The sequence below is a fragment of the Amblyomma mixtum genome, chromosome 2 (genome assembly GCF_055824585.1).
Source record: "Amblyomma mixtum isolate Tamu chromosome 2, ASM5582458v1, whole genome shotgun sequence".
In the NCBI taxonomy this organism is placed as follows: domain Eukaryota; kingdom Metazoa; phylum Arthropoda; class Arachnida; order Ixodida; family Ixodidae; genus Amblyomma; species Amblyomma mixtum.
Genome location: NC_143013.1, coordinates 33,924,527 through 33,950,785, shown reverse-complemented (window position 1 = coordinate 33,950,785; position 26,259 = coordinate 33,924,527). Strand labels below are relative to the sequence as shown.

General features: G+C 46.3%; 1 protein-coding gene across 1 annotated transcript in view; it reads right to left on the bottom strand.

The window, feature by feature from the left end:
- Nucleotides 1-25,943, bottom strand: part of LOC149358918 (suppressor of lurcher protein 1-like) — a 351,348-nt gene extending 325,405 nt beyond the window's left edge. The window contains exon 1 of the mRNA XM_089571104.1: nt 24,917-25,943. Within this exon, the coding sequence (XP_089427230.1) occupies nt 24,917-24,940 (24 nt within the window). The 5' untranslated portion in view covers nt 24,941-25,943. The remainder of the gene's footprint in view (nt 1-24,916) is intronic.
- Between the last annotated feature and the right edge of the window lie 316 nt (nt 25,944-26,259).

The window sequence follows — 26,259 nt, the reverse complement described above, 5'->3', positions numbered from 1 at the left end:
GAGCGGTATCGAAACCGGGCCTATAGCATGCGAGACGGGGACGCTTGCTCTCCGCCACGACTGTTTTTTTTTTTTTCCAACACGGCATTTACTACAGGAGGTTATGTATGTACAGAAAGGGGATATACATAGATTATTTACAAAGCATGGAGCTAGTGATGGCACTGCAAGACAGAAAACAACACAGCTAAAAGGGCGGCAAAGATAGACACCGCATCAAAAACGGAAACCCCGACTGCGAAGCTTCTACTCTGTTACAACTATTTTTTTTTTCCGAGTATGGTATTTACTATACGAGGTGAATTACAGGTGTTCCAGTTAAGCGAGTAGAGAAGTTGTCCATAACGCACTCAATGTTACCGACGCCAAGCCGCGTCTAGTTGTCCAATGCACCACAGCTTTTGCTCTATAACTAGGCTGAACAGTAGTTAAACCACAGAAATTTTTTTTAATTTACGACGGCTCTGGAACACTCCGTCTACGCTTATTTTTTGTTTTCATTTACAAATTCTCTTTCTGTTCAGCAGCTGCTGTTTTTATGACAATTTTTTTCTATCGTACCTCTCTATATTTTTCTGCAACCTTCCCGGTCAGTTTCGGTCTTCATTCTTCTACTATGTGCTTCATGTAAGTTTTTTTCTGTCGCCACAAAATTTGCGGTTATTGCACATCACAGCGCATTTATGTCGGCTTTCTCGAGCTTCGTATTTTTCTGCAGCTTTATATGAGGCATCGTTGGAGAGGAAATATGATCAATCTCTGCCAAACATGCGTTCTTAAAATCATGCGCTGTTACTTGCTTTGCTGGAAAGAACAGAACCCAGAGCAGAATCCCATGCAGTAGCCATTTAAAAGAAAGAAAAGAAAACAAACATCAATGAGAAAATTAAACTAAGGATTATAATTTTCTCGGTCCAAGAGCTAACGTTTGTGCGTGTTGCCTACGAAATGAGGCAGCAATGAACAACACCTAAACAGCACCGAAATCACTTAGTCTAGAGATGGAGCCGGAATGGGTGCATTCACTTCACTCAAAGGGAACAGACTAAACGAGTTCCAAATCTGAGACAAGCGCAGCTGCAAGCAAGCATGCTGACAGTGTTCTGCTAGCAAATGTCTGCGCTGTGAAAGGCAGCTTTTACCGCGCCATGAGGCATGCGTTAGCACTAAGGCCTGCACTAGGCGATTTTGCCGATCATTGTCTGAAGCCGTATTGGCCTTGAAGCAACCTAGGTGGGCTACCTCTAAGGGCGAGGTCGGTCACCTATACTCCGTTTCATACATAGTAGGCAACACTGCGGAGGTTGCTGAAATAGTGCGTCCGCGAAACTGTATTACTCTGCCACGTATCATTCGTTCTTCTCTAAAAACTCCGGTAATTGTTTGGACGAATACAAACAGTGGTATAAAAAGATGTGGTAGCATCGAAAAACACGGTCGAAACTTTGAGGCGCTCCGTGTTCGGGCTCTCTGTCCGTAATTTTCACGGAGAGTGAACTACTTTTGTGAGCGGATTTAGTAGAAGCGATTCGCCCTACTAACCGCGTATCATACCACCCTGTGTACTTTTTGCTTCTCTAAATCTCAACGAGTCGCAGGACGAAAATGTGGCAAGAGGTAAAATGAAGTCCAGGAGGTGCCAGTCACGGCAATTAAGATTTGTCGCTACGAAATATGTTTGTGTTCGCTTTGGTTGTATGGCGAACTACTTTTTGCGAGCGGACTTAGCCTGCGCGAACAGGCGCGCTAGCTTTGGCAGCGTTGCTTGCTATGTATGAATCCGAGTATAGATCACGTGACCTCGCGACGCCATCATAACCTGCCCACCGGATTGTGAGCAACCTGCCTACCGTGGCAGATAGCTGTATAATTAATGACTGGTCGTGAGAGAGTGTTCTGCAAGAGCAACCTGGATCTCATAAGGCCCACCAATGGGCGCACCTGCCACAGCATAGCAGTAGCACATCGCTTCATCTCTGCACCACTGCGCCAGGAATAGTATGAAAGCTACCGGCGATCTATTAATGTAGATAATGACCAAATCCTCGTATTTGGGCGTTAACCAATTAACGCTACAGCGTTGTACTTTAAAAATGGAGAGATGTAGTGTCCCCTGCAGTTTCGGGGCGCTAGAAGTGAGGCTTCCACTCACTGATTTCGCCGATTTTTGTCTTGAAAATAGACACCCTTGAAAATCGAGCATCGAAACGAAACCGAAGTGAGAACTGAAGTGCTAGCACACTCAACTGTCATTGGGTCTAACCAGGCTAAATCATCGGTCATTATTTTTAATACCAAGCGCTAGCGAATTGGCGCACAGGCGTATACACTCTCTCTCTCCCTTTCTTTGGTGCTCAAACGCAGACACGCACCTGCGCGGGTAGATAACATGCCACGCATCGCATACTTGGGCTTATAACCATGTAGCAAAAAAATAAAAAAAAATGCTACTCGAGGGTGAGCTTCTTTTTACAATCAAAATACTGTGAATCTCAAAATTAGCTGCATTTTTAGTTGGCCTGGGAGGATGAAATTCAACCCCTCGCGTTACAATTGCGACCGCGTTGCACCCGCGCGTATACGGTACAATTCCGCATTCCGCACAAGACAGCCAAGGTGAGGCGAGTTAAACGCCCGAGGCGCTGCGCTGCCGAGCTCCATTACCGTAATGCAATCGGCGCCCTTTCCGCCAGAGGCAGCCGTGAATTCCGGCACGGAATAAGCGTGCCGGGGTGCACTGCGTGGGGTGCGAAAGGTTAAATAAGAGAACGAATACACATGGAAAGAAGGGGCAGGGTCCATAGGAGAGAACGGCAAGCGGCAACACTGTGTACCTTTTGTAAGGAAAAGAAAGAGGAACAAGTGTGCGAGAGCAAACGAAGAGGGGAGGAAAAGCGGGCAAGTTAAAACCGCGCCTTTCAACGTTGGCTGTGTGCTTCTGAAGCCGCAGGCCTTTCTCCCGTTGTTGAGGCTTTTAAAACAAACGAGGTGGAGACGTCGACGCTGGTCGGCGGAAAGCCGCCCGTGGTTTAGGCTCCCGTTAATCCTGCTTAGCGCACGCTCGCCTGCGGCCTGGGATAGACATTGCTAGACGAGGTGGAAAGGATGACGGGGGAGAAGGGGGAAAGCTGGGAGTCTAAGTTATAAATCCCGCGCGAACACGACAGGCGAGGGCACAAGAGGTGCGTGGGGATTGGTCGCGTTCTTTTATATTTGACGCCACGTTATTATGCTGCCAGGAACATGCCACAAGCAGGATGTTTTTCGCTCCTGAGGCAGTTGAAAGGAGGGCCACTGCATAAGCGTTGGTCGCGGTTCCGCGGCGGAATCCGAAATTTGGTCTTCTTGTTTCTTGCGAAACACTTTCGCCGTAAGAAAAAAGATTACCGGGGAAAAAAAAAAACTATATGGTCAAAAAGCGTGAAGCACAGGGATATGAAATATGTGCGACACGAGCTCAATATCCGAAGCTCGAGCAGCAATAAGCCATTTTATTTTTCGGGCAGATAATGCTGGTCAAAAGCACGTAATGATTAGCTAGCTGGTCTGTTCTTTGAACTTTAAGCGTTAGCGCTAGCCACACACTAGCAAAGATTAAACGTAACCAAGAAAAATTAGGAGGACGTTTAAACTTCGCCTTAAGAGTAGACGGGGTAGCGCCTTCTCCTCCTTCTTTCGGTTTTTATTCTTTTTGTTTCTGATTTCTCACCAATTAACAATCGAAAATCACATCACAGATCGCGATTACAAAAACAATTACCGATCACATTACCTATTACCAATCACCAAGCACTATCTAGGCTACACTACACGATATACTACGCCACTAGGTACTCATACACATCCTCGGCATTTGTTTCAGTAAAATAAAACGCCATAACATCAGCTATCGGTTCGCGCAATTTCTGGCACCTAATTACCATATTACTTTTTAATTAAAAAACGTTAGTACGCACCCCAAACACACGTTAAAAAGTCATACACACCATAACGCGTTCACTATGTGCCCCTTTTACGCGTTTGAATCAATGACTCTTCGTGTGCCTGCTACGCAGGAGGCATGGGTTTGAAACCCAATGGCAGCTGTTTTCTTTTTTATATATTCTGACTTCTTGACTTGTAGGAATTTTTTTCCGACTGAAGCCGGACGACCGGCGGCGCCGAGCTTTCAGCAGTTGGGCCGATGTTGGTGGCCAGAGGGATTTCCCTCCCTGCATATGCCACCCTCCAAGTGTGTCATGTGGAAAGATGAGAGTCTTCTTAAACGCCACCTTCCACCTGCCATGGTTTGCAGATGGAGACTTTAGACAGGCGACGACAGCATTGACGGGCAGTTCTTGCCTTTATTACTCTCCTAATGATGTTGCCTCTGTCTTCTCTACCCTACCTGTGGAGGGAGAAATTTTCCTTCACAATACCTGCCACGATTAGCAGGTGGAGGCTTCATACAGAGGCCGAGGTCTACGCCAACGCCGTTGCCGGACATTTTTCACTTTTATGGCTCTCTAAATATTATCGCATTAAAAAGCGCGCGCTGACTTAATTTAACTTAAGTACATTTATTTGTCTCTCTCGCTGATATCTTTGAGCCATCTCCTGTTTCAAACTAATGCACTGAATTCAGTTTTAAATGAGTTCACCATCCGAATTCTCTAGGCTGCTTAACATTTTTAACGAGAAAAGAAATGAAGGCAAATACATTTCAGCAGTACAATATCCAACGAAGATAACGTGCACGCGGAAAGCGTGAAGCTTAGAAAGACATTAAGCAAGACCTTGGTTCACTTCGTACTCTGAGCACTTTCCCCCTGCATCTGCACTCTGTCTGCAACTAATATACGTTAGAAAAGCCCTTTCACCAGGAGCGAATGGTAGATGAGGATCTCGATGTGAAAAAAAAAAAAAGTATAATACAGCTGACTAAGGTCACCTCCATGAGTCACTTTGTGCAACAGTTTTTTTTCTTCACAAGAGCTCATTATTCATTCTCGAGTCCTCAACTTCATTCACTCCACGCGTTCTTCAATCTCGTTCCCCTTCCCTCCACCTTAAGAGGAAGACAGCGAAGGCCGTCGATTAGCCTTGTTGGAAGCCAGCACGCGACCGAGAAAATCACAGGGATGCTCCTTCAAAGCCCTTCATTACGGATCTGCCGAGATTGATTATGTCTCAGTTCTCGTTTACAAACAGGGCTGAGTGCCTGAACCTCGTGATTACGGCAAACTGTATTCAAGGTTCTTTTCCGAAACTTATGGTTTTTACGTGAGAAAGCTACATCCGTCGTTGAAGTGAGTACTCAGAATTACGCTGGCTCTGTGGGGCCTTTTTGTAAAAGCAGCCGATGTAAAAGCAGCCCGATGTAAAAGCAGCCGGTGCACCGTACTCTATTGAAAAAAGAGGCTCAATCTTAATCACAGCTTCGAAATAGGCGCTTCGTGTAGGTTGAGTATAATGTCAGCGAAAACAATGTAGGAATAGATTGATTACTGGGTTTGATTCAGTAGAAATCTGCAAGGAAAAAAAAAGTTTATATCACTGTGCTTCGCATAGACACAAAGAGATTTTATATTTGGAAAAAGGACGAGGAATCATGGTGCTTGTACCAAACCATTAAGCGCCTCTTCGGAAACCATAGTAAGTCTTAGAAAACCGTATAGCATGTAGTGACGCGACACGCGACAAGAACACGCACAAACGCTCTACGACACCGCGTAACTTTCCATTGAATTGGCATTTTCTTGTGGGGGAAATAATGCTGCGTATTTGTATTCAATTATTATAACACAATTTTCCTCCATTTAAAATATTTTGTCTCAGTGTCAGCGGCGGAACCAGCGGGTTGCTGGCGCCTTCCATAGTAGTCGGCCCTTTTCTGCACTGTTCCGAATGGAGCACGAGGGCACGTTTAGTCACTAGTAAAAAAAAAAACTTTGGGGACGCATAATGCATCTCAAAAGGGGAATGCGATAGAATTAAATTTTACTCTTGTCGCAGCTAATGTTGCAACTTCTGTGTTTGTTAGCGTCGTTTGCTTTCCAATTGGTTCAACAACAGCCATATTTGGACTGCTGACTGCAGAAGCAAGTGTCCGCTATGCTGCAACGATGCCTATATTTGCATATGCCACTTTTCTCAGATTTTTATTTCGATTTTTTTTTACATTCTTTGTTCAACTCAATCACGTCATACCTCTTTCTACCAATCAGCGAATTTTCTAGCACCAGGTGGTCTCGAATTGCTCCTTACGTGAGCTCTGGTGCTATATTTAAACTAGGTTGCTCACACCCCAGTGGGCAGGTTGTGATGACGTCACGGGGTCATGCGACATCTCTCGGCCAATGATTAATTGAATTGCCACCTGCCACGATGAGCAGGTTGCTCATAATCCGATGACCAAGTTTCTATCTTCCTCGGTAGGCCGGTTGTGACGACACCAAAAGGTCCCATGACCTATTTTGACCAATCAGCGAATTTCTTGACACAGGACGTCACCGGAGTTCTTCTGTGAGGACAACTCTACTGTTGTCGCATTAACACTATCAAATGACCCTGAAAAAGTCTAAGCCATCTTGCTTTTTCTGTTGCTCTTCAAAATACTGTAATGGGGTCTAAATGTCGTGTGCCCGGCACCTTTTTTCCGTCTTGTCCCATCACAAGACGCGTGTTTAGCGCTCTGGCCTTTTTTTTTTTTTTTTCCGAAGCGACAAGCCAGTCGTAGAGAGCCATCCCAAATGAAAGAACAAAGAAATGAGACGCGCAAATCGTAAGAACCCGGCCGGCAACTACGTAAAAATTCAGGGTCCTTAAGGATTCAGCTGCAGAAATTACAGTAACGAAGGCTAAGCGTGTCTTCATTAGCTAAATTCTGCCGGACGCCACTAGAACATTTTTTTCTTTGTCATCTCGCTTCGCTACATTTTCGACGTGAATTCGGGGCTTTTGTTTTAAGCGCACAGCGTAGATGGATGGCAAGTGAGCGCTCGCTGAGGGGTAGGATCGATACCTCATTGAACGGCCTTCTTCGAAAACATTGTCTTGTTTCATTTATTAATTTCATTGTTTGTTATTCGTTCATTTTGCACGTCTTTCTGTGTTACTTAATCTGAGATTAGCCTAGGGGGCCACCTTTTACACTAAGTGTCGTTTATTTGCTTTCAGGCTTTACAATTTTGAAAATATTTAATTTAAGCATGAAAAAATTATTCACACAAGTGACCACCCGTGAGCAGCGAGCTTCGTTGAAAATAACATAAATTGATATACGCCTGGTAAATATGCCGCCTCCACGTCGTGCTCAAGGGACATGCTGGGTTCGATCTCCAGCGGCGCCGAGTGCCCGCCAGTTTTCCACTGGGTACAAGCTTTCCTTCGGACTAGCCGGCTTTTTTTGCGGCGAAAGGCTCTACAAAAGGGTCTTTGGCCAAACCGTTCCTTCGACGCGTCGGTGAACTGTGCCGGCTTGCGCGGTAAAGTCCAAATCTTCGCCCCCCCCCCCCCCCCCCTCAATCTTTATCCCTGCTGCTGATACTGCTGGTGATGCTTATGCTGTGAAGTTCGGCGCGAGTTGTGCGCTCTGTATCATGTGTGGGTCTCGCGAGAAAAGCGTCGTCATCGCGGAGACACCGTGGCGCTGACGGAAGTGGGGCTGTGACGCTGAAGCAAGATCGCCCCCTTCTTTGCAGGTACAGGAGGGCTGCCGGTACGCGTTGGCCGAAAGATACCATTCTTAGCGGGCTGCCAGTTCATCCGTGACTGGGCTTGGCCCGTGAGGGGCGCAGAGAGATTTACGGACCTTCGCTCACGCGCACACCCTTCAAGGAGCCAGGCGCCAGTCTGGAGGACACTTGAGCCCATTTTTACCTGTGAGTGTCCGACGGTGGCTTTGGAACCAACCATCTTCCGCAGCTGAAATGCCGCCCGAACCATTAAGCCGCGGCTTGCAGCTAGAAATTACAAGTCTGAGTTAATACTTTTCAGCTAAAACTGGCGGAAAATACAGGAAGCATAGGTGCAAGGCACCTTTTAATTTTATTTTTTTTCCCCAGTTTAATTCAAGTGTATTTTTCCTAATCTTTTCTCCGGCGCTTTTCAGTATTCCTCAGCGAAATGCAAGTTTAATCCTTCTTGTACACCTCCTGGCACCAATCTGATGTTTCAAATGGAATGACATCAATCTTGCTGTTATAGCTCCTATGGTGTCTCATGTTAGCGCTACGGATAACGACAAATTCACAAAAATTCCAAATCATGTCATGTTTGCCTCATCAAAATCGCGCGTTTACTTCTGTTCAAGAGGAAAGTATAATCGTATTAAGAGGATTGTTAATAACGAAAGCGACCCTGTAAAATTCCTGCGCTCGATGCAAAGACTATCCTAATATCTCTACCGGCTGAAAGAATGCATTGCTTAATTCAAAGCGCGTGGTGAGTTAATGAAGTTTTGCGTTTAGTAAAGAACTAACAAGGTCGTAAGAAAAGCACGAGATAATATGAAATTCATTTGTCGGCACGTGGCATGATAAAGGTATCTGGCGCAGCGCTATAGTTGAAAACGGCGCAGTTCCAAGAGCAAGTGCTTCAACTCTACAGAAACACCCATACACCCTATTTGTGCACCGACGTGCGCGCACACTGCCGCCGAAGATTGAAAAACTGGGCTCAGGAAGCACGAGGAGCATTATTGGTTACCGCTTCCTCTCCAATCATCCTTTCCAGCTTATCCCGTTGCTTGCTCAAGAACGTGCGCGGCAAACAATGCGTTCTGAAATGAGTGTGCGCGCGCCCTCCGCGAAAGAATGCCAAAATTGCCATCCACCAGCTCTTGAATCGACGAGATAGAAAAACGCCGCGAGGAAGTAAATGCATGTTTTTCTTCTCTGTTTTTCGCGGGCCGCTTGTGCAGATCACGAGCGGGGTGACTGCGCCTTAACCTTTTCATGTATTTCTCTTTACACTGCTATAGGAAGCTCTTGAAAACCCGAGGGAGGAAAAATATCAAAGGCCCTTTGTTACTTAGCAAACAGTTTTGTTATCGTAGAGTGCCGAACGAGTATCGCGTGTGCCACTGTACCAAGTCTTGTTGCGTTAGGGCCGTGCACGCTGCTTTGATGTGCGGGTATAGGAAAAAGACAATCGTCCCGACAAACGGCTCGCCTGATATTTTACCTCCCCTGGTTATGTCTGGTTGACAGTGCGCGAAGAACTGTCGGGCACTGGAACTATTGTCGGAACATCCAGAAAATGAAAGATCTTATGGATCAAAACGACAAAAAGCAAAGTGAAATGCGACGCTGAACAATGGTTTATAACAAATTGAGTGCTCATCAGTGTGTTTATTCATTACACAGTTTAAAGCTTTAACTCGATAGTTACCTACAGTAATATAAAGTAGCTGAGCACACTGAACTCAGCGTTCAGTCACGTCTACAATTCTACGAAATTTAGCACTCCTGCGCCTCGCCCATTCCTTGAGAAGTAGCTTCGCCACTTTAATTGTCTTGTAGCAGAGAAGCACGCTTTGGAGATGAAAGGAAAAAAAAGCATTCGTCCTTAAGGGGTCCCTGAAAAGGGCGTTTGATGTCTGTAATACGCTTGCATTATGTAGAGCACAGGCCAACGAGTGTTCATTCCGCGTACAGGACCTCAGAAGCCAACCGATCATTTACAATATGTATTCTATTTTAATTCGCGCTTGCACTCCTCGCGGTGACCTACAGTGCCGGTCTTCCACGGGAGGCGTGAGTTAGTTGGCTGTACATGACGTCAGTGCATGAGATGACGTCCGTGTAACGGAGACAATGACCCAACTACACATATACGGTCTCCCAAGCATATTGGTAAGGAGCAGTACGGGTCTGGAGTCGTACTTCTTCTTCATTACAATCATTACAGCATCACAAAAGGAATCGGGTTACATATTAAAGTGGAGAACAAAACAGTAAAAAAATGCAAGTAGAAATACAAATGAATGATACTACAGTCGGCGTACAGCAGGTTACAATATATAACAGAAACAAGCAGCAATAAGCACAACCTTTAAAACCGTCTAAACAGAAGAAGTGACAACGCATAAAGTTAGAGAGCAGCTGACTATCCTGTGCTACAGCAGAACAAAAGTGTATTAAAATTCGGAAAAGTTCGGTTGAACCGGCAAGCTATCTGAAAAAAAAAAAAAAAAATAACGGCTACATGTACAGCTTAAGGCGTTAAAAATGTTGCTGAGGCAAATTTGGAAGCATAATGATCACAGTTTTCGACGCCAAATCGAGGTTGTTAGTTCCAACTTGCCTACCTACTGAGGTGGAATTACTATTAAATATTCTTTTTTTTTTGCATGAAGGATTGCCAACTTTATCATGATGTCGATGCGTGGTGAAACATAACCTGATGGCGTTAATGATTGTCCTTAAGGGCTGTGAATAGTGGTTCCGTATGCAACCTGAAACCTGAAAAAAATGTGCTTTCGACTTGGTGAGTGAATTTGTGAGAAAGCTTCAATTTCGTACGTAGGCCTCTGAACAAACTTCGAATCAAAAGTTGAATTCAGAGCATACTTTGTTACGTCTCTCTTCCCTGTCCTCTTTGAGCTCCTCACTACTGCTATTCCACATAAAACACTTAAAGAAGTAAAGACACATAATTTTGGTGGCATGTTTTATTCTCTACAGTGATGCGTAAGGCACTACTGTATACGAATCCCCATATGGTATTCGACTACGACCGTTAAATAACTTCATAGAATTTTTCGGTTTCAGCAGCCGAATGATGGTTGTGACGCCAAAGTGCGGTTATACGTCACATGCAAGGAAAAACGTCGGTATAATCGCTGCTTCATCATTTTAATTCCCTACAGCGCTGAAACGAGCCTTCCCCAATAGCCTTAATGACAATGAATGCAGAAGCAGCCATTATTTGCAGTTTTTTCACTCCTCGCGTGACCGCTAACCACACTTTGATGTCGCAGTCATCGGTCACCGAAACAGCACGAAAAAATAATAGATTATCAAGTATTTATCTGTCGTAAGAGAATCTCACATGGTGATTCATGTATAGTAATGCCTTACGCATTATTAGAAACAAGAAAACACGCACCAAGAATTTAGGTGTCTGTACTCCTTTAAAACAGCTGCCAATGAGGGACAGCACACAACTGCTATCCCGTAAACGTTTTCCCCAAAGTATTCCCTAAAAGCCTTTCCTAGAGCCTTTCCCTCCAGTCAAGCTGCTTAGTCGTGCATTGGTCAGTGCTGGAAGGGCAAGGAACAAGGCTTTGAAACAAGATAAGTAAAATGTCAAGAACAACAACAACACTACGTGGGTAAAGTGCGCCAGGAGCGCCGTTAGGTTAACGTGGCCATGTCCCCCTCTCTAGGTGCACTTCATGTATGCGAAGACATTTGCGTGGCCCCAAAAAGCGCATGCTCCCGTTGCCTGGCATGTCCTAACGCTGCGTGCAGTGTGCTCGTTTGATGGCGCTCCGGCCATTTCGCTATATAGCCGTTCTCCGTGACTCTGGCCTGGCTCTCGCGAGCAGCAGCAAGAGGCGGGCGCGTTCCGGTCATTTTGATCAGCAAAGCGGAAAGTCCACGTCACAAAAACAAAGCGAATGGGACCAGTACCCGGGGCAAAGCGCCGAGGCGTAAACCTTGCGTGAAGGGGTGGGGGTGGGGGGGGGGGGGGGGGTTATAGCAGTGAGGGGAAAGGGGGGAGGGGTTCGAACATATATGCGTGTCTCGCCGATACTGAATGGCGGTGAAAGTCGGGCAGGCGCGAGAGGATTTTTTACAAGAGGCTCACGTATTGCCGTTCCTTCGAGCCATTCTTGTTGCCCCATTCGGCCTCCTTTTGTAAAGAAAAAATAAAAGAGGATAACGAAATAAAAAGTGTGACAGATAGAAAACAAACCGCGAGAGGTGCGAGCATAGCTTGGACACTACGTGCTTCTCAGGGGATGGCTATGTCGGGGTGGCGCATATCAAGCAGGCGTTGCCTGGCGAAGTGCGAAGACGCTGTATGAGCAAGGAAGCGCAGGTTTCTACAAAATAAAGATAGACAGTGAAGACAGGAAGAAAATACGCGAAGAAAATTGCCTATCTCTTGAAGTGGAGCTAGAAGGCGTTCACTGTACGATGGCCTATCAGGAAAAAAAGTAAACAAAAGATTATCCGCCTCGAGGTGTGCGGCAGCATGCCCCAACACAAATTTCTTGTGTGCCGGCGGTGTCATGGTGTTTCTTTTGTTCTTCAGTATGTTAGGCAGTTGAGTAGCTGGAATTCAGTTCACTGCTTCAAGGCTACGGTATTTCGCCCGTCCTGGCTCTTGCGAATACGCGGAATAGAAAATCTGCTAGGTGCAATCCCCCCGAAATCTAATCTAAAGCCCTAACAACAAGAGCTTAGCTGCAAGGACGTGAGGGTCCTTATCTCTCTTTCTCGTACACACGCACGCAAGCCCTCCCCTCCCCCCTCCCGCCCCCCCCCCCCCCCCCCCCCCCACACACACAACCCGTGTGCACATAGAGAGAAGGAGGAAAAGTCATGCAAAATGCGAACACTTACTGTCCGGAAAAATGCTAGTGCTGAAACTTCAGGGCTTACATTGGCAGTGGCAAGAGAAAGGCGAGCGCTTCTTTTCGAATATACATAGAGCTGTCAGAGCCGTCTATTTATTTCTCGTTGGCTTCGTTCAGTTGCACAATACTGAACAGGATTTTTCTCTCAATACAGTTTACTAATGTTCCTTCTCATCGGTTTAACATAGCTGATTTCTAATTTGATCTTATTTTCACGTAAACAATATTTGTTTTTTGCCGTGAAAGCCAAAACAGCTGTTTAGATATGAAACAAGCAGCGTGAAAAAAATGCGGATGGATTATTAACGCATAGCGCCCTGCGCGTTCCCAGGATTTATTTTACGCTGTAAATCACGCCTAACACAGGAAACTAGGTTAGGCTGTACGCGCTGGGCAAATTAAAAAAAAAAAGCTAGTACTATTAAAAGAAAGTACAGCAGAGAAAAAAGTTACCTCCTTTAATCTGCTCCTTCCATTCTTAGTTATGGAAAAAAAATAATTAGGCGCTGTTCCAAAAGGCAGCAACTGAATAACGACGTAATTACATCTCCTTGGGAAATTCAAGCGTATTTTATTTTACCCATTTTATTTTGTTTCCCTTCTATCCTACTTATACAGGCGACTTGGCATGCGTATACGAAGATTAATTACCCATTCTTTGTGCGGACCCGGAGAGAATAACTCCAGCTCTGCGCGCCGACTGCGCCTCGGCTGCGAGGCCATTCTAATAGCGCTGCAGCAGCCGGAATTGATTAACATGCCGACAATCGAATAACGCCTTGTGCACGGGTAAGGAACTGTGGGCCTCTAAGCAAATTAAACGCGTTTCTCGGCGCGCTCTGCCGCTTCCGTTTGCGCCTGGAGAGAGAGAGAGAGCACGCGGGAGATGCTGATATGCGCTGGTGAAAGCCTGGTGGTAAGGCTATGCAAATGCTGTGCTGTCTAAACTACACCTCAGTGTCGTTCTCCAAAGATATACCGTCATGCACGCGCGCGCAGTTTCGAAGGCCGTTTTGTGGTTGGACCGGCATTCTGGAGGTCTCCAATGGGATAGTCCGACCTCACACCGCCAATTTATTATAATTTATTGTAATCGAATAGCTTTGAATAGCGTTCTTTTGTCATCATTGATTTACCTGAATCAAAGGGGCCTACATATTCGAGGTGTAATTCAATATAAGTGCATAGCAGGGAAGCACGATTAGACATGTATTTTGTGAAACTGTTTTCACTGGTGCAACGAATAGCGCTTTCATAGAATACTACGAATTCACTGTGGCAATGACAGAACAGCTAATATCCACCCAACCCTCACAAGCGTATACCGGACGTCCTATTGTTCATTACGAGCGTGTGCGATGCCCATCACGTTTGACCTTTAACCTTTGATTAATTCCTTTCTTTCTTTTTTTACCATCCGACTTCAGTGCGCAAATCTCGTTTTTTAAGTTCCTAGTGTGGCCTAACATACTGCCTTAACCTGCCATGTATTTAATCGCTTCTTGCATTAAATTGGACACAGGAAAGTGCTGCGCTCTTGTATTCGTGCCTACAAATTTAGACGAGTAGCGCATATAGGGACTGCCTTATTCTAGCCCTTTAATAATGCCCTACAATCCACAGGGTGGAAAAAACTAGGACATGGGACCTAACATCACCATCTTAATTTCATTCGTAACCCTTCAAGTCAGCGCTGCATAAGTAAAAAAAAAAAGAAAAAAAACATCCTCGGCGTAAAAAAGTGTCTTTAAGCGTTATATGATTGAAGAAACGCATCCTCAGGCTTGCACTCCAAATTTTCGCGATCCTAATTACGCATTAGCACAGCAGATATGACCTCAATAATGATCAAATCAATAATCATCAAATCTCACCTAGATAACGAGGACCGCTCATATATTTATATTCGTATACAGTTGAGCCTGGATATATCGAACCCGGTTATTTCAAATTGTTGGCTGGATCGTACACAGAGATTATATCCTTTAAAATCTTGTGTAATAGTGCGAGAAAGTTGTGCAGTATATCGGACTACGATTTCGCCGGTCGTTTGATCCATCAAACAGTGCTGCGCCCCTGAGAGTCGCCCTTCTCCTACCGACGCTTTTCCATCCCTTTTCGCGCGCGAAGACGGTCGACTGGGCCCATGCTGGCAGCAGCAGCGCTGTGAAGCCTTGTTGGGAGTACGACGTGGGGCGTGTTTAAAGGTGGCTTTCGATCTCTTGGACTCATTATCCACGCTGCATCAGTGTCATGCATTATAGCCTAACTAACTAAAGCCAAGCGGTACTTCATCTGGAGTGCTTCGCTCGCTTCAGCGCTGCAGGATAGTCAGGAAACCAACTGCGCCCTAATTTAATGAGCAGTTATTCTATTTATACTGTGCTCGTAACAGGATCGGACATCTCTTGATAGGCAGTGGCTAGTTTCAAAGAACCCTCCACTGCGGCTAACGAGCGATGCGTTGCAAGAAGCCGGTCTTAGGCTGGGTGCAATGTATTCTTGCTTCGAGGTTACAGATATTCTTATAACTAGTGGCATTTTTTATACATCGAATTATCGATATATCCAACTAGTTTGCGAACCCCTTTGAGTTGGATATATACGAGTTCGACTGTACTGCGTGCTTCGAGTCGGGTAGCTTACACTGCCAACAAGACCGCGTAGGTTGAGGATGGGTTATATATGTTATCTAGATGTACTTAGAACAAGGTGAAGATGAAGGAGGGAACGATGTTGCAGACAAAGAAGAAATAGCTGCAATAAAATAAACTAGCTTTTTCTTTTTCGACAGTACACGAGAATGCATTTGTTCAGCAGACTCGCACTATCAGACCCGCGCTCTGCACTCTACCAGCGTGGTATTATTGCCGTGAAAGCCGATCCTTGCAGGTATAACATCTTTCGTTTTGCGTAGCGTGCCTGACAAGTACGAGTCTCTCCTATCGCAACTAACCTCCAAGCGGCGGCGTCTGCTAATCGCAATGAATGCTTAGTCGCTTCGGACGGAGGAGCAGGCGGACAGTAAGTCCTCCTTAGCCGTTTTTGACTGCTCATTACATTTTCTCGTCATCTCTAACTCGCATTACATTAGCGCCACTCATCGTGAGATGCTCATCGGCAGCACGTTATGGTCAGAAGGAGCCCTTGGGCTGCGCCGTTTACGGTCGTCATCTCCTTTCCGGATGCTTAGTGGCCACGCGAGACACGCTATCCCTGACCCGCTCAGGTTGCTCTGGGGCTATCGCGATCGGCCGCTGATGGGGCGTTCGCGATTATGGCTCACGGCCGCAACGGCCGTGCTTCGACAGACCCGGGTGGCAGAACCAGACGAGTGAAAAAACTTTGGTGTACGCTAAAGGACCCCAGAAGGCCAAGCTAATTCGCAGTACTAGCCTCCCGGCCAGGTGTGTAGCTTCGACAATTAGTGTGCTTTACACAATGATAGATTCGTCAATAACTTTATTTATGTTCAAGGATCCCATTTTTTATCCTCCTTATACTTACGTTAGGTGGTGTGCACTGGTCCTGTTAGGCATGTTTCTAAAGAAGAAATAAAATAGCAATGCACCTCAGAGTCACATTTTCCTGTTTTTTCACCCCGAAAATTTATCTACTATTACGATAGTCTCCAGCCTGTCTACATGCTCGTGCTCAAGAACTGATCATCGTACGTTACTTCACGCGATATTAGGCTCATTGAAAAAGAAATGGATATTGGGAAAGCCTTCACAATGGCATGTTAGCTCCTTGCAGAAAGCTCTGCTATAATTTTTTCCGTAATAATGAGCGAGTAAGTTCTCTGGCTCTAGAACATAAAAAATGGTAGTCAGTTATATTCGATGACGCGTAAGTTTCCCAGTTCTTTACAGTTAGAGAAGAGAACGCTGGAAACACTGCATAACACAGCGATACAACACTGCAGATTTCATTGCAATCCATTGATTATCACTCCTTTTCAAAACCATATTTTATAGCATGCTGTGGGAGGATTTTACGCACAGCGTTCGAACGAAACTACCGTTAAAGTTGAATAATGAATAAGAATGTTTTGTTTACAAGCGCTAACAGCATCAGCGTAGATCTTCCGGTTTCGCGCTGTCGTCGGTGTCGTAGTTGACCCGTACGCATGCACTATTGCCCCCAAGCACAGAGATGCGCTAGCGTGGAAACACTTTTAGCAGAAAGGTAGACAACTATGTACTGAAGTACAAGGCTGTTGGCTCGGGGGCACGACCACTCTACCGTGGTCTCTGCCCTTCGGCGGAGGCCACGTTGTGCATCTGAATTTAAACCGGAGGCTCTTACCGAGACCGTGATGCTCAGTACGGTTCCCGTCAGCCACGCCGCATTCGCTCAAACATTCATAGGCTACTGCAGGCTATTTGTGTTTGTATGTTTGTGCGTGACGCGGAGTTATAATAATTTTATGAAACAACTGGTGGTGATCTCTCGTTATACACCCTGAGGGCAAGTGGTTGTAATTTTTCATTTTGTGCCTTTGTGACGCCTAACACTAAGAGAGAATATCTAGACAGCTTGCGCTGAACCTTGGGTCGCTATTAAGAATTTAAAGCTGGATGAAAACAACATTTAGAAGCCTTTAAAACTAATGTGCGTTTTATGTTGCTCAGAGGTATGTACTCCGCTAAGAAATTTCCTTTACCCCGTTCGCTCTTAGCTCCTCGTGATTCATAAGAAACTGAACTGTATGCGAAGGCTCACCTCACCCAGTAGCGCAGCGTCTCTTCGTTATAAATAGTGTAGAGTATTTCCTAAAGAGACGATTTAGTGTCAGTAATCTCACAGTAACAGAATGGGCTGCTTCAATTTATAATGCGCCGGGGCGATGTGTTGCTTCGAGCCTTCCACTCAATTTTCATAAAAAGCTCTTAATTGCTAATATATTTGAGCGATGCTGCCCTGGAGATATCAGATTTTGATTTGATCTCGTCCTATGACAAGTCTTGCATCACTGTCGCTAATCGTGAAATACGCACGCCTTGTTCCAGCTATATACAAGAAAATGCAATGACGGGGCTTGCACGTCGAGCATAATGCAGTCGATAGTAAAGGAAAACCTAGAGTATTCTGCGATACCACTACGTGCGACCTATACGAGTCGCTATTCAAGCTGGAAACACTGGCAACAGATCCCTCTACAATGCTCGGCCAGCCGAGCTTCCAACACGTATGCCACGCGTACCTTCACACCGGCAACCGGGCCAGCTTGTTTAAAACAAAAACCACGTTTTATTTTTCTTTCATCAGGCACCCTTCCTTTGCTTGCGTGGCGCCGTCTCCTAATGGTGCTGAGTCACGGCAAGAAACACTTGGCGGATCGCATTTCGAGGGAGTGCACGTTCGGGCACACGCAATCTGCACTTCCTCCTCCCACATCTCCAACGGAGCCTCGGCTTCTGACAGGTTTACGACTACAGCTGTGTGCAAGCCCTAAGGAAGTGTCGGGAAGAAGGATAAAAGTAAAAGTAACCATACAGCGCGGCCGGCGATAGTGTCCAGAGCGCACTGCCATAAAAGTTATTGTTTCCAATGTGCAGTTGCTTCAGGCACCATATATTTGGTTCACTGCTGCGGGAGGTCACTATCGTGCAGAAAAAAAACAGCGCTTCCCTTTAAAACTAACACTTCAGCGTTAGTGTCTGCCCCAAAATTGAAGCCATTGCCTTTCTGGTACGAGCCCATCTCTTCCTGCTTTTATCACGCTGCGCGATGGGAACAATCAGGAAGATCCCATGGGCACGAGCGTGAGCTTCATGGGGCACTATATCAGCACTGGACAGTCATGACCATTCTCACTTTTTTCCGCGCGTGAAATCATCGCCCTACATCGGGTCTTTATACGTCGTTTTTTCTTGTTTGGCAGCAAGACGTATGTCTGGTTTGTTTAAACTTATTTGTTCTCAATGCCTCACGTACTGAGCTCACACGCATCATGGATGAACGCCCTTTGACAACTTGCTTGGCAGTAGTGCCTCTCTCAACAAGCAGTTGTATTTAAGAAGGAAACTATACTCGTAGTATCTATACTTAATGGGCCTGACAGCCTTAGCTATTACTGAACATTAGCCAAATGTGAGTTGGAATGTTAATTGAGAAAAAGGCGATTGTATAAGCCATTGTAGCCACCATGGCTGCTAATTTTTATTGACTGCTCCGGTGTAGTAGTGGTTGTGGTGAAAAACTATAATACTCAAAGAGAGTTTGAGGGTCAGAAAACCCCGTTGCATGGTCGGTATCCTTAGTCCGGGACACCGCACGACGAGGCCCCGTCTCGCGCCCGCTTTACTAGAGCCCTTTGGTACTCCAGTGGGGAGCATTTGAGGAAGGCAGTCTCCCATGCCTCTCGGGTGGGGGTAGGGGAAGGGGGAAGGTGAGGATTCTGAGTACATGCCCACACCATGTGAAAGATATCGCAGATCTCTCCACAGTGTGGGCAGCGCCCATCTGTGTTCGGATGAAAGTGTTTTGCTATGGCAGGACAGAGAAGATTTCCTGTCTGCAGGCGCCGCAGAGTTCGCTCCTCCGCCTTACTCAGCCCCTTGGCAGGTGCCGGGTAGAGGCGGTGGCTGTCGCAATAATGATTTAGGATTTCGCGGAACCACAGAAGCGGTTTATGGGCTTCTGAGCCAGGAGAGCTAGGATGAGGAGCCCGGTGTGTGAGCGCTCGGGCGGCCGCATCAGTGGCCTCATTGCCACGTAGATCCTGGTGGCCAGGAGCCCAGATCACGTTTGTGCGAGCTGGATCGCCGGGAGCGTGTCTGAGAATTTGGGAGACAAGAGGTGACATTTCCCCTGCAAGATAATGTCCACAGGCGCGGCGAGAGTCTGTGATGGCTCACTGACTGCGGTATTTGGCGACTGCTTAAGATGGTGGGACCCAAATCCAGTTGCGCTGTCCGCATTTCGGTGGAGGCGAAACGCAAAAACGCTCGTCCGCCGTGCGAATTCGGTGGGCGTTAAAGAATACCAGGGAGTCCAAGCAAATTCGGAGCTCTACAGTACGGCGTGCCTCCCAGCCCATGTGCAATTTAAGGACGTTGAACTTATATATTCCGTTGATTTTATTAGCCCATAAACCTCACAGAGTATACATATGCCACCAAAATACCCACACTGTCGCGCGTGCAGTAATCACGTGAGCGAGTACCGTCGTAAACCAAAATAAACTCTATAAAAAGATCCCGAGGACGGAGAACCTTTGATGGTTTGTTCCTACAGGTTGCTGAAGAGCCTTTTAATTCTGACAAGTGCAAAAAAATTAAGGGGCACTTTGAGTGTCTAAAGTGCGGAGAGGCGAAAGCGTTTTCCGCACCACTTTGACTGCCTTTGTGGCACTGGTGACGTCACCACTGGATGACGTCACATATAAAAATGACTAATTACTAAGTAATAACAAATTGCTAATTATTGGCTAGTTACTGGTTAATGACTAAATACTAATTAACCACTAATTAATTACACTTAAGCTTCGCCTTTAGGAGTGGAACGCGACAGCCTGTTGTAGCGCCGCCAGGGAGTCCACGGGGTGCCACTACCCGTTCGGCGCGATGCCTTGCCCTTCGAACGCAACGCTTTTCGAGTAAAAGTAAATGGCGCACTAATTCTCTGTCATCTTGGTGGACACCTGAACCGCACTGTACAGGAAGGGAGAAAGTAGGAGTGAAAGAAGAAAGAGGAACCGTAATGAAGAAAATGAAAATTGCATCTGAGGAAGAGAAATTATGCAGTGACTGTCTCGCATATCTCGGTGGACACCCGTCAAAAGCGTGACACCTCTGCTGACAAGCTTCTGCTGACAGCCATCTGTCGACAACGATGAGGCATTAAGGTCTTTCGCCTTAAAAACTGCGCCTGTAGGATAGAGAGCGTATTGCTTCCGCTTGGCAGCCCGCTCATGTAATTCCTACCGAAGCACTTTCCCTTACTGGTCTCGGACCTGCACTCGACGCAGCTTCTGACGCAGCGTGAGGAACCCCGAGTAGCTGACACGGCCGTACGCTTGCATTCAATGCCCACAGTCACGCGAGCACTAATGAGGAAGCTTGTTATGGTGCTCCGAAGTAGTCACGAAGACAGCGTTGAGCAATGGACTGCAAATTCGTGCAAGCGGGGAATTGTGCGAGTACAAGTGATGGTAATTACCTCAGGCCTAGTCGACGAACGCGAAGAAGCGACACAAATTTCGCTCACTTTCTGTTTTTACATAGCGTTTCATTCATTCGTTTTTTTTTTTTTCTCGGGTACTTTAGCTGTGTTATTATGGCCGCATTCAAATGAAATTTAAGAAGTCCGTGAACATTCATCACCAGTCCTTGTCGCGAGAAAAACACCGCTAATTATTTCACACTCGAGGGACTTCTTTCTATTCGCAAAATAGCCTCAGTTCTACGTTACTTATCCGACGACAACAGTAGTATTCACAGCCGTGGTTCAAAGGCATTGTTGGACGATCGTGGAGCTCGTACAGGTACCCATATAGAGATGAAAATACACCCCGGAAGAAATAGGACCAAAGTGCGAGACCCGCTCGACGGGCCATTCGTGTCTCTAACTTGTGTCCTTTTTCAATAGCGTTGTATACCCGTCGCAGTGACATATCAGCTATCCTAAACCTCCACTGTGGAGATCTCAAGAGCTAGGAAGCTGAATTGAAAGTACGAGGGGGTACCCAAAAGAAACCGGACTTATTTTTGTTTGAACTTATTTGTTCACATTTTCAGCACAGACCTTTAATATCCTTCAAAGTACTCTCCACTTACAATAATACATTTGTCGAATCTTTCATTCCATTTTTCAAAACATTTTTTTAAATTCATCTTTTGTGATGCTTGACAGTCCCTCCGTCGTTTTTTTCTTCACCTCAGCAACATCAGCGAAACGCTTTCCATTCACCTGTATTTTCATTTTACGAAACAAAGAAAGTAGCACGTGGCAAGGTAGGGTGAGTATTAGGGTTGAGAAACAGAGGTCATCATGCCATTTTTGGTCCGAATTTGTCGTAGAGACAGGGCTGTGTGAGCAGGGGCATTGCCATGGTGGAAAAACCAGTCACCCGTCTGCCACAAATCAGGCCGCTTCCACCGAACACTGTTGCCCAATCTTTTCAAAACATCCAAGCAGAAAGCCTGGTTAACTGTCTGACCCTGCCGAACAAATTCTGAATGGACGACTCCTCTCACTTCGAAAAAACAAATCAGCATTGTTTCGAGGTTTGGTTTCACCTGACGAGCTTTCTTGAGGCGAGATGAATTTGAAGTTTTCCATTGGCATGACTGTTGATTTGTTCAGGATTTAATTCAGGAACACTTGAGTTGTCCCCATAGCATCGTCCTTGAACGTCTTTCTGAATATTTCAAGAGTTTCCGTTCCACTGTTTTCGAGAAAAAATCTGAATTTCACCGGCGCATGCTGTTCAAGAACATCAGCCATTGCAAAAACGACACTCACACAAAACAGTCGTCACTCTAAAACTCTGCCTAAACTAGTCTGACCTCCTTCAGCGACGGCACTCGGCTTACTGACTCTGAAATGTTCGTTCTACGCGCTCCTAGTGGCAAAACGCGGTACCACAGAAGCTGTGCCGATTCAAAAAATTAGTCCGGTTTCTTTTGGGTACCCCCTCGTAAAGGAGCCTTATGCCTGTCTCTCACAGCTGTGCCATTAGGAACACCGATGATTTTTTTTTGTTTATAATAAGCTTATCACAATTCTAATCAAACTCAAAGCTTATCAGTAACAGAACGTGGTAGTTATGCTTTTGTTCATGCATACTTATTTCTTTTTGTATTGCGTGTCCTATGTGTTTTTTTTTATATATTCCATTAAGGCAATGAAAGCTGTAGTCGTCGTAAGAGTAGCTAAGAGAGTTCACCGAAGCATGCTCTTCAACTAAGAGAGAAGGGGAAGCCTCAGTCGGTCGACCAGCGTTTCGAGAACGGTACCCAGAAGAAAAGTTCTCTTGTCGAAATGTTGGTTGGGGGTTCGGTTTCCGCGCCCTTCTTTTACTCAACACAGTGCCGGACTAATCAGTACTCTGTACTTTCAGGCTCTTGGCGTTTACAACAATGTTACGTTATATTACTGTTTCTTTAATATTTCTTTTATGCAACCTTTTTGGGAAAAAGTATCGGAGTTACCTTTTACGGTCTGTCACTTTGAGATTTTAGCGACTTAACCCTCGCGCTTAACGAGTCGTTTATAACTGCTTAATTTTTGAGAAGGGTGCTTAATTCTTTCTGCACAAAATGAGAACCTGTTACTTAGTTTGCGTCCGTTTGCGCAACGTTTTCCTTTTTGTACTTCTTGCAAAAAAGAGACGCTTATCTTATAAGCTGCAGAAATCATGAATTATTTAGCGTATAGGTGTATTGATAACGCACCCTTGGTATATAGGCAGAGCAAGTCAGTTCCTGCCTTTTCTTTACCATGGCTGTGTTTCAAGCGATCCTTTTTTTTTTTCGATCCATTCGTCCGTAAACGAGTACGCTAGTAGCCCTGCCTCCATCTTGTTTTCGCTTAATTGACTTGCAACCCAGCAGTAAACGCGAGCGTAACACGCGAGCCAAATGTCTCCCGTCGGCACCTGCCATAAACGCCAGAGATTACTCGGTCCCCGCATTGCGCCCCCCATAAACGTTGCGCCATCACGGCGGCAGCATGTCGTCTAAGTAGGCACGCTTCTCCTAAGCGCGGGGCCATCTGTGGAAATTGCGTGTTGGCGCAGGTCTCTCACGCGCTACAACGCCTTGACCTTTTGGCTCATAAAAACACAGGACCACGGTAGTAACGACGCGTTTAGATCAAAGTGTCAGCGAAAATAAGACGTTTTTTTTTTTATTCCAACAAGCTTTCGGATGTTATTAACGTGAACATGAGCAAAAAAAAAAAAGTAACACATTCAAACTTGCCTGTGCTTAGGTGGAACAGCCTTTATTTTGATAAGATACTTCAAAAGCGTGCATGACACTTCCATATCCCTTTTCTTGCTTATAAAGTAACACTTCATAAGGGAGCAGTGCGGTTTCTGTCTTGGCATTTTCGTAGCTTTGGAGCTGCTAACAGGCCCATTAGTAAACAGAATCCCACCTCGGCCAGCTGAAAATGTGATTGCAATGCCAGCAGCGGTTCCGTACTTCCGTCATGAAAGGAGATGTATGAGATGTCAAACGTAACGCGTGTGCATCGTGTTTTGTTGTATCGTATCGTACTGTATCGTATCGTATCTTATTGTATCGTATCATAGCATAGCGCAGCGTATCGTAGCGTATCGTATTGTATCACATGATGTGTTATCAGCTCGCTTCATATTGTATATTATTGCACCGTATCGGATATCATGCTATCTTATCAAGCTGTATCTTGTCGCGTTGTATTCAGGTTCACCGCATCTTATCTCATAGCGCCGCAGCCTATCGCATTACATCATATCTTACTGTACCGCATCGTACCATCCCTACCTAGGCTCTTTATAAAAATGTGTTAAGAGTAGCACAAAAAATCAGCATAACCTTCATGTAAGTTTTCTTCTAAACTTTCACTTTCCTGCTAGCATAGAGAGATGTCTCTGATCTTGGGAAGCAAAAAATAGTACAATTCAGAAACCGTTACAAAAAAAATGGCTGTGGCTTGGTTAAGCCCGGTAATTGCGAAAGCAATATCCGTAGCTACGCCATGGTTCAGCTGGTAGTGTAGCTGGTGGTGGTGCTTGTAGTTAGACTTGTGGTGAGGCATCGGTTATACAATCCAATCCAATCCAATCTAATCCAATATGCTAACATGGTATCTACCGGCCTCGCTACGCGACGGGCTGAAAGTGCAACTAGTATTGCTTTCGCAATAAAATTGAACGCATGGTGTTCCCTATGACGACATTACAAAATCCTTCTTTTCGAAAGTCACAACATGGTAAACTTGTTACAGTTGTTTTATGGTGCCAGTGTCACTGCTGAATACGCGATCAGAAGTAAGCAAGTACCCTCAGAGACTTAAAAAAAAGAACGGTCAAATGTTGACATCAGGCTGATGCGGGTAAAGGGAGTATTAAAAACAATTTCCTCTCAAATTCCAGTACAGATAAATTCTAACCCGTCTAGCGGTGCGTGAACAAATATCCTCGGCTGCAAATGTGCTCACCTCTGCCACACACAAAAAAAGTAAAAAAAAAGGAAAAAATAAAAAGGAAACGCTTCTATACTGGCAGCAAGCCAGAAATGCGATTATTAACCCACGGTCCAAGCACACCGTTTTCAACAAATGAGGTAGATATCTGCGTTATTCATGCAAAAAAAAAAACAAAAAAAAACGGGCGGTTGGAAAACTCACCTGACGATGCTTTCGGCGTTGCATATCCCGAAAAGTCCGGTGGGCTAAATTTGCGGTCTCCTGACGTACCCAGTTTCACGCTGACGAGAAATAGACGTATCCGACTCTTTCCGGGAACTGTATTCCAATCGTCCAGACCGAGTAGGCGGTGAGATCCCGCGGACAGTTGTCTATAGTACGGGCCGCAGAAACCTGGCCACTCAATCCTTCGCGCTAACGCCCATGAGCAGCGATGACTCGTCACGACACTTTTTCACGTGTAGGCACTCCCTTCTGGCCTGGACACAGAATGTGCGCGCTCGCGATACTCGCAGAGTTGACAAACGACCGACACTGTAGGTGAACAAGAAGATGAAAAGACGCACAATCAAAGATTAGTCGCTGCAATAGCCTGCACTCGCTGTCCTGGCCGCCAAGATCGCGTGCTCTCCTAGTATTGCCTGAGCAGCCGTCGGTCGCTGTCAGTCGCCACGTTCGATGAGGAAGGAGCCGACCTCAATCACCCGTTATCGCCGGCCGTGCCGTTGATAGCGCTGCCATGGCAGAGGGAACCGATGACGACCTGGGCGACGTCCGAGATCCCGCTCACTAGCATCCGCGCGGCCGGCACCACTCCTCCATCAATGGCCGGAGGCGGGAAAAGAGAGAGCGAAGCAAGCAGAGAACGAAGAGGAACCGGGCGGCGAGGGATGCAGAGGTTCGGCTTTTCGGCACTGGGATCCCGCTCTCGGATCGAACCTCGGCAGAGGTCGGCCTTTCCCGCGAGCTCTGCGTGACGGAGGGTGAAGCCCGCTTTCAAGGCTTGTCCCACTCGACGTTCGGGAGGGGCGCCGCTACCACTACGGCGACGCCGCGCCGTCGCTGCTGCCGCCGATCCGGTGCCGCATCACCACATGCCCGACGCCGTCGCCGGGGTCTCGGGTCATCCTCGCGCTGGCAGCGGCATCACCGGCGTTGTCGCTGCTGCTACTAGCGGTGCCGCTGCCACTGCCGCCTTCTGGCGTAGTCGCGGCAATCGCCGGCGCTCCATGCCGGTGGCGCGATACTCCGCACGCAAAGCCGAGGCGCGCCGGCTTTGCCGAGCGCCATCTGGGAGAACTCCAGGGAACGGATAATGCTCCTCCCTGCTGGCTCGTTCAAGAGGCGGCTCGCTTGGTCCCGTCGTATAAACCCGAGCCATTCATCTTTCCCTTATTTTATTTTGTGTCTGGTACGGCCGCTCTCCTTGACGTATGTTGACGCCCAGATGAAGCGCTTGCGCACAGTGTTGTCACGCTACGCCTGCGGTCATGCTTTTGCAGTTGTTTCCACGAAATACTGGGATGCATTCACGTGTACGCACG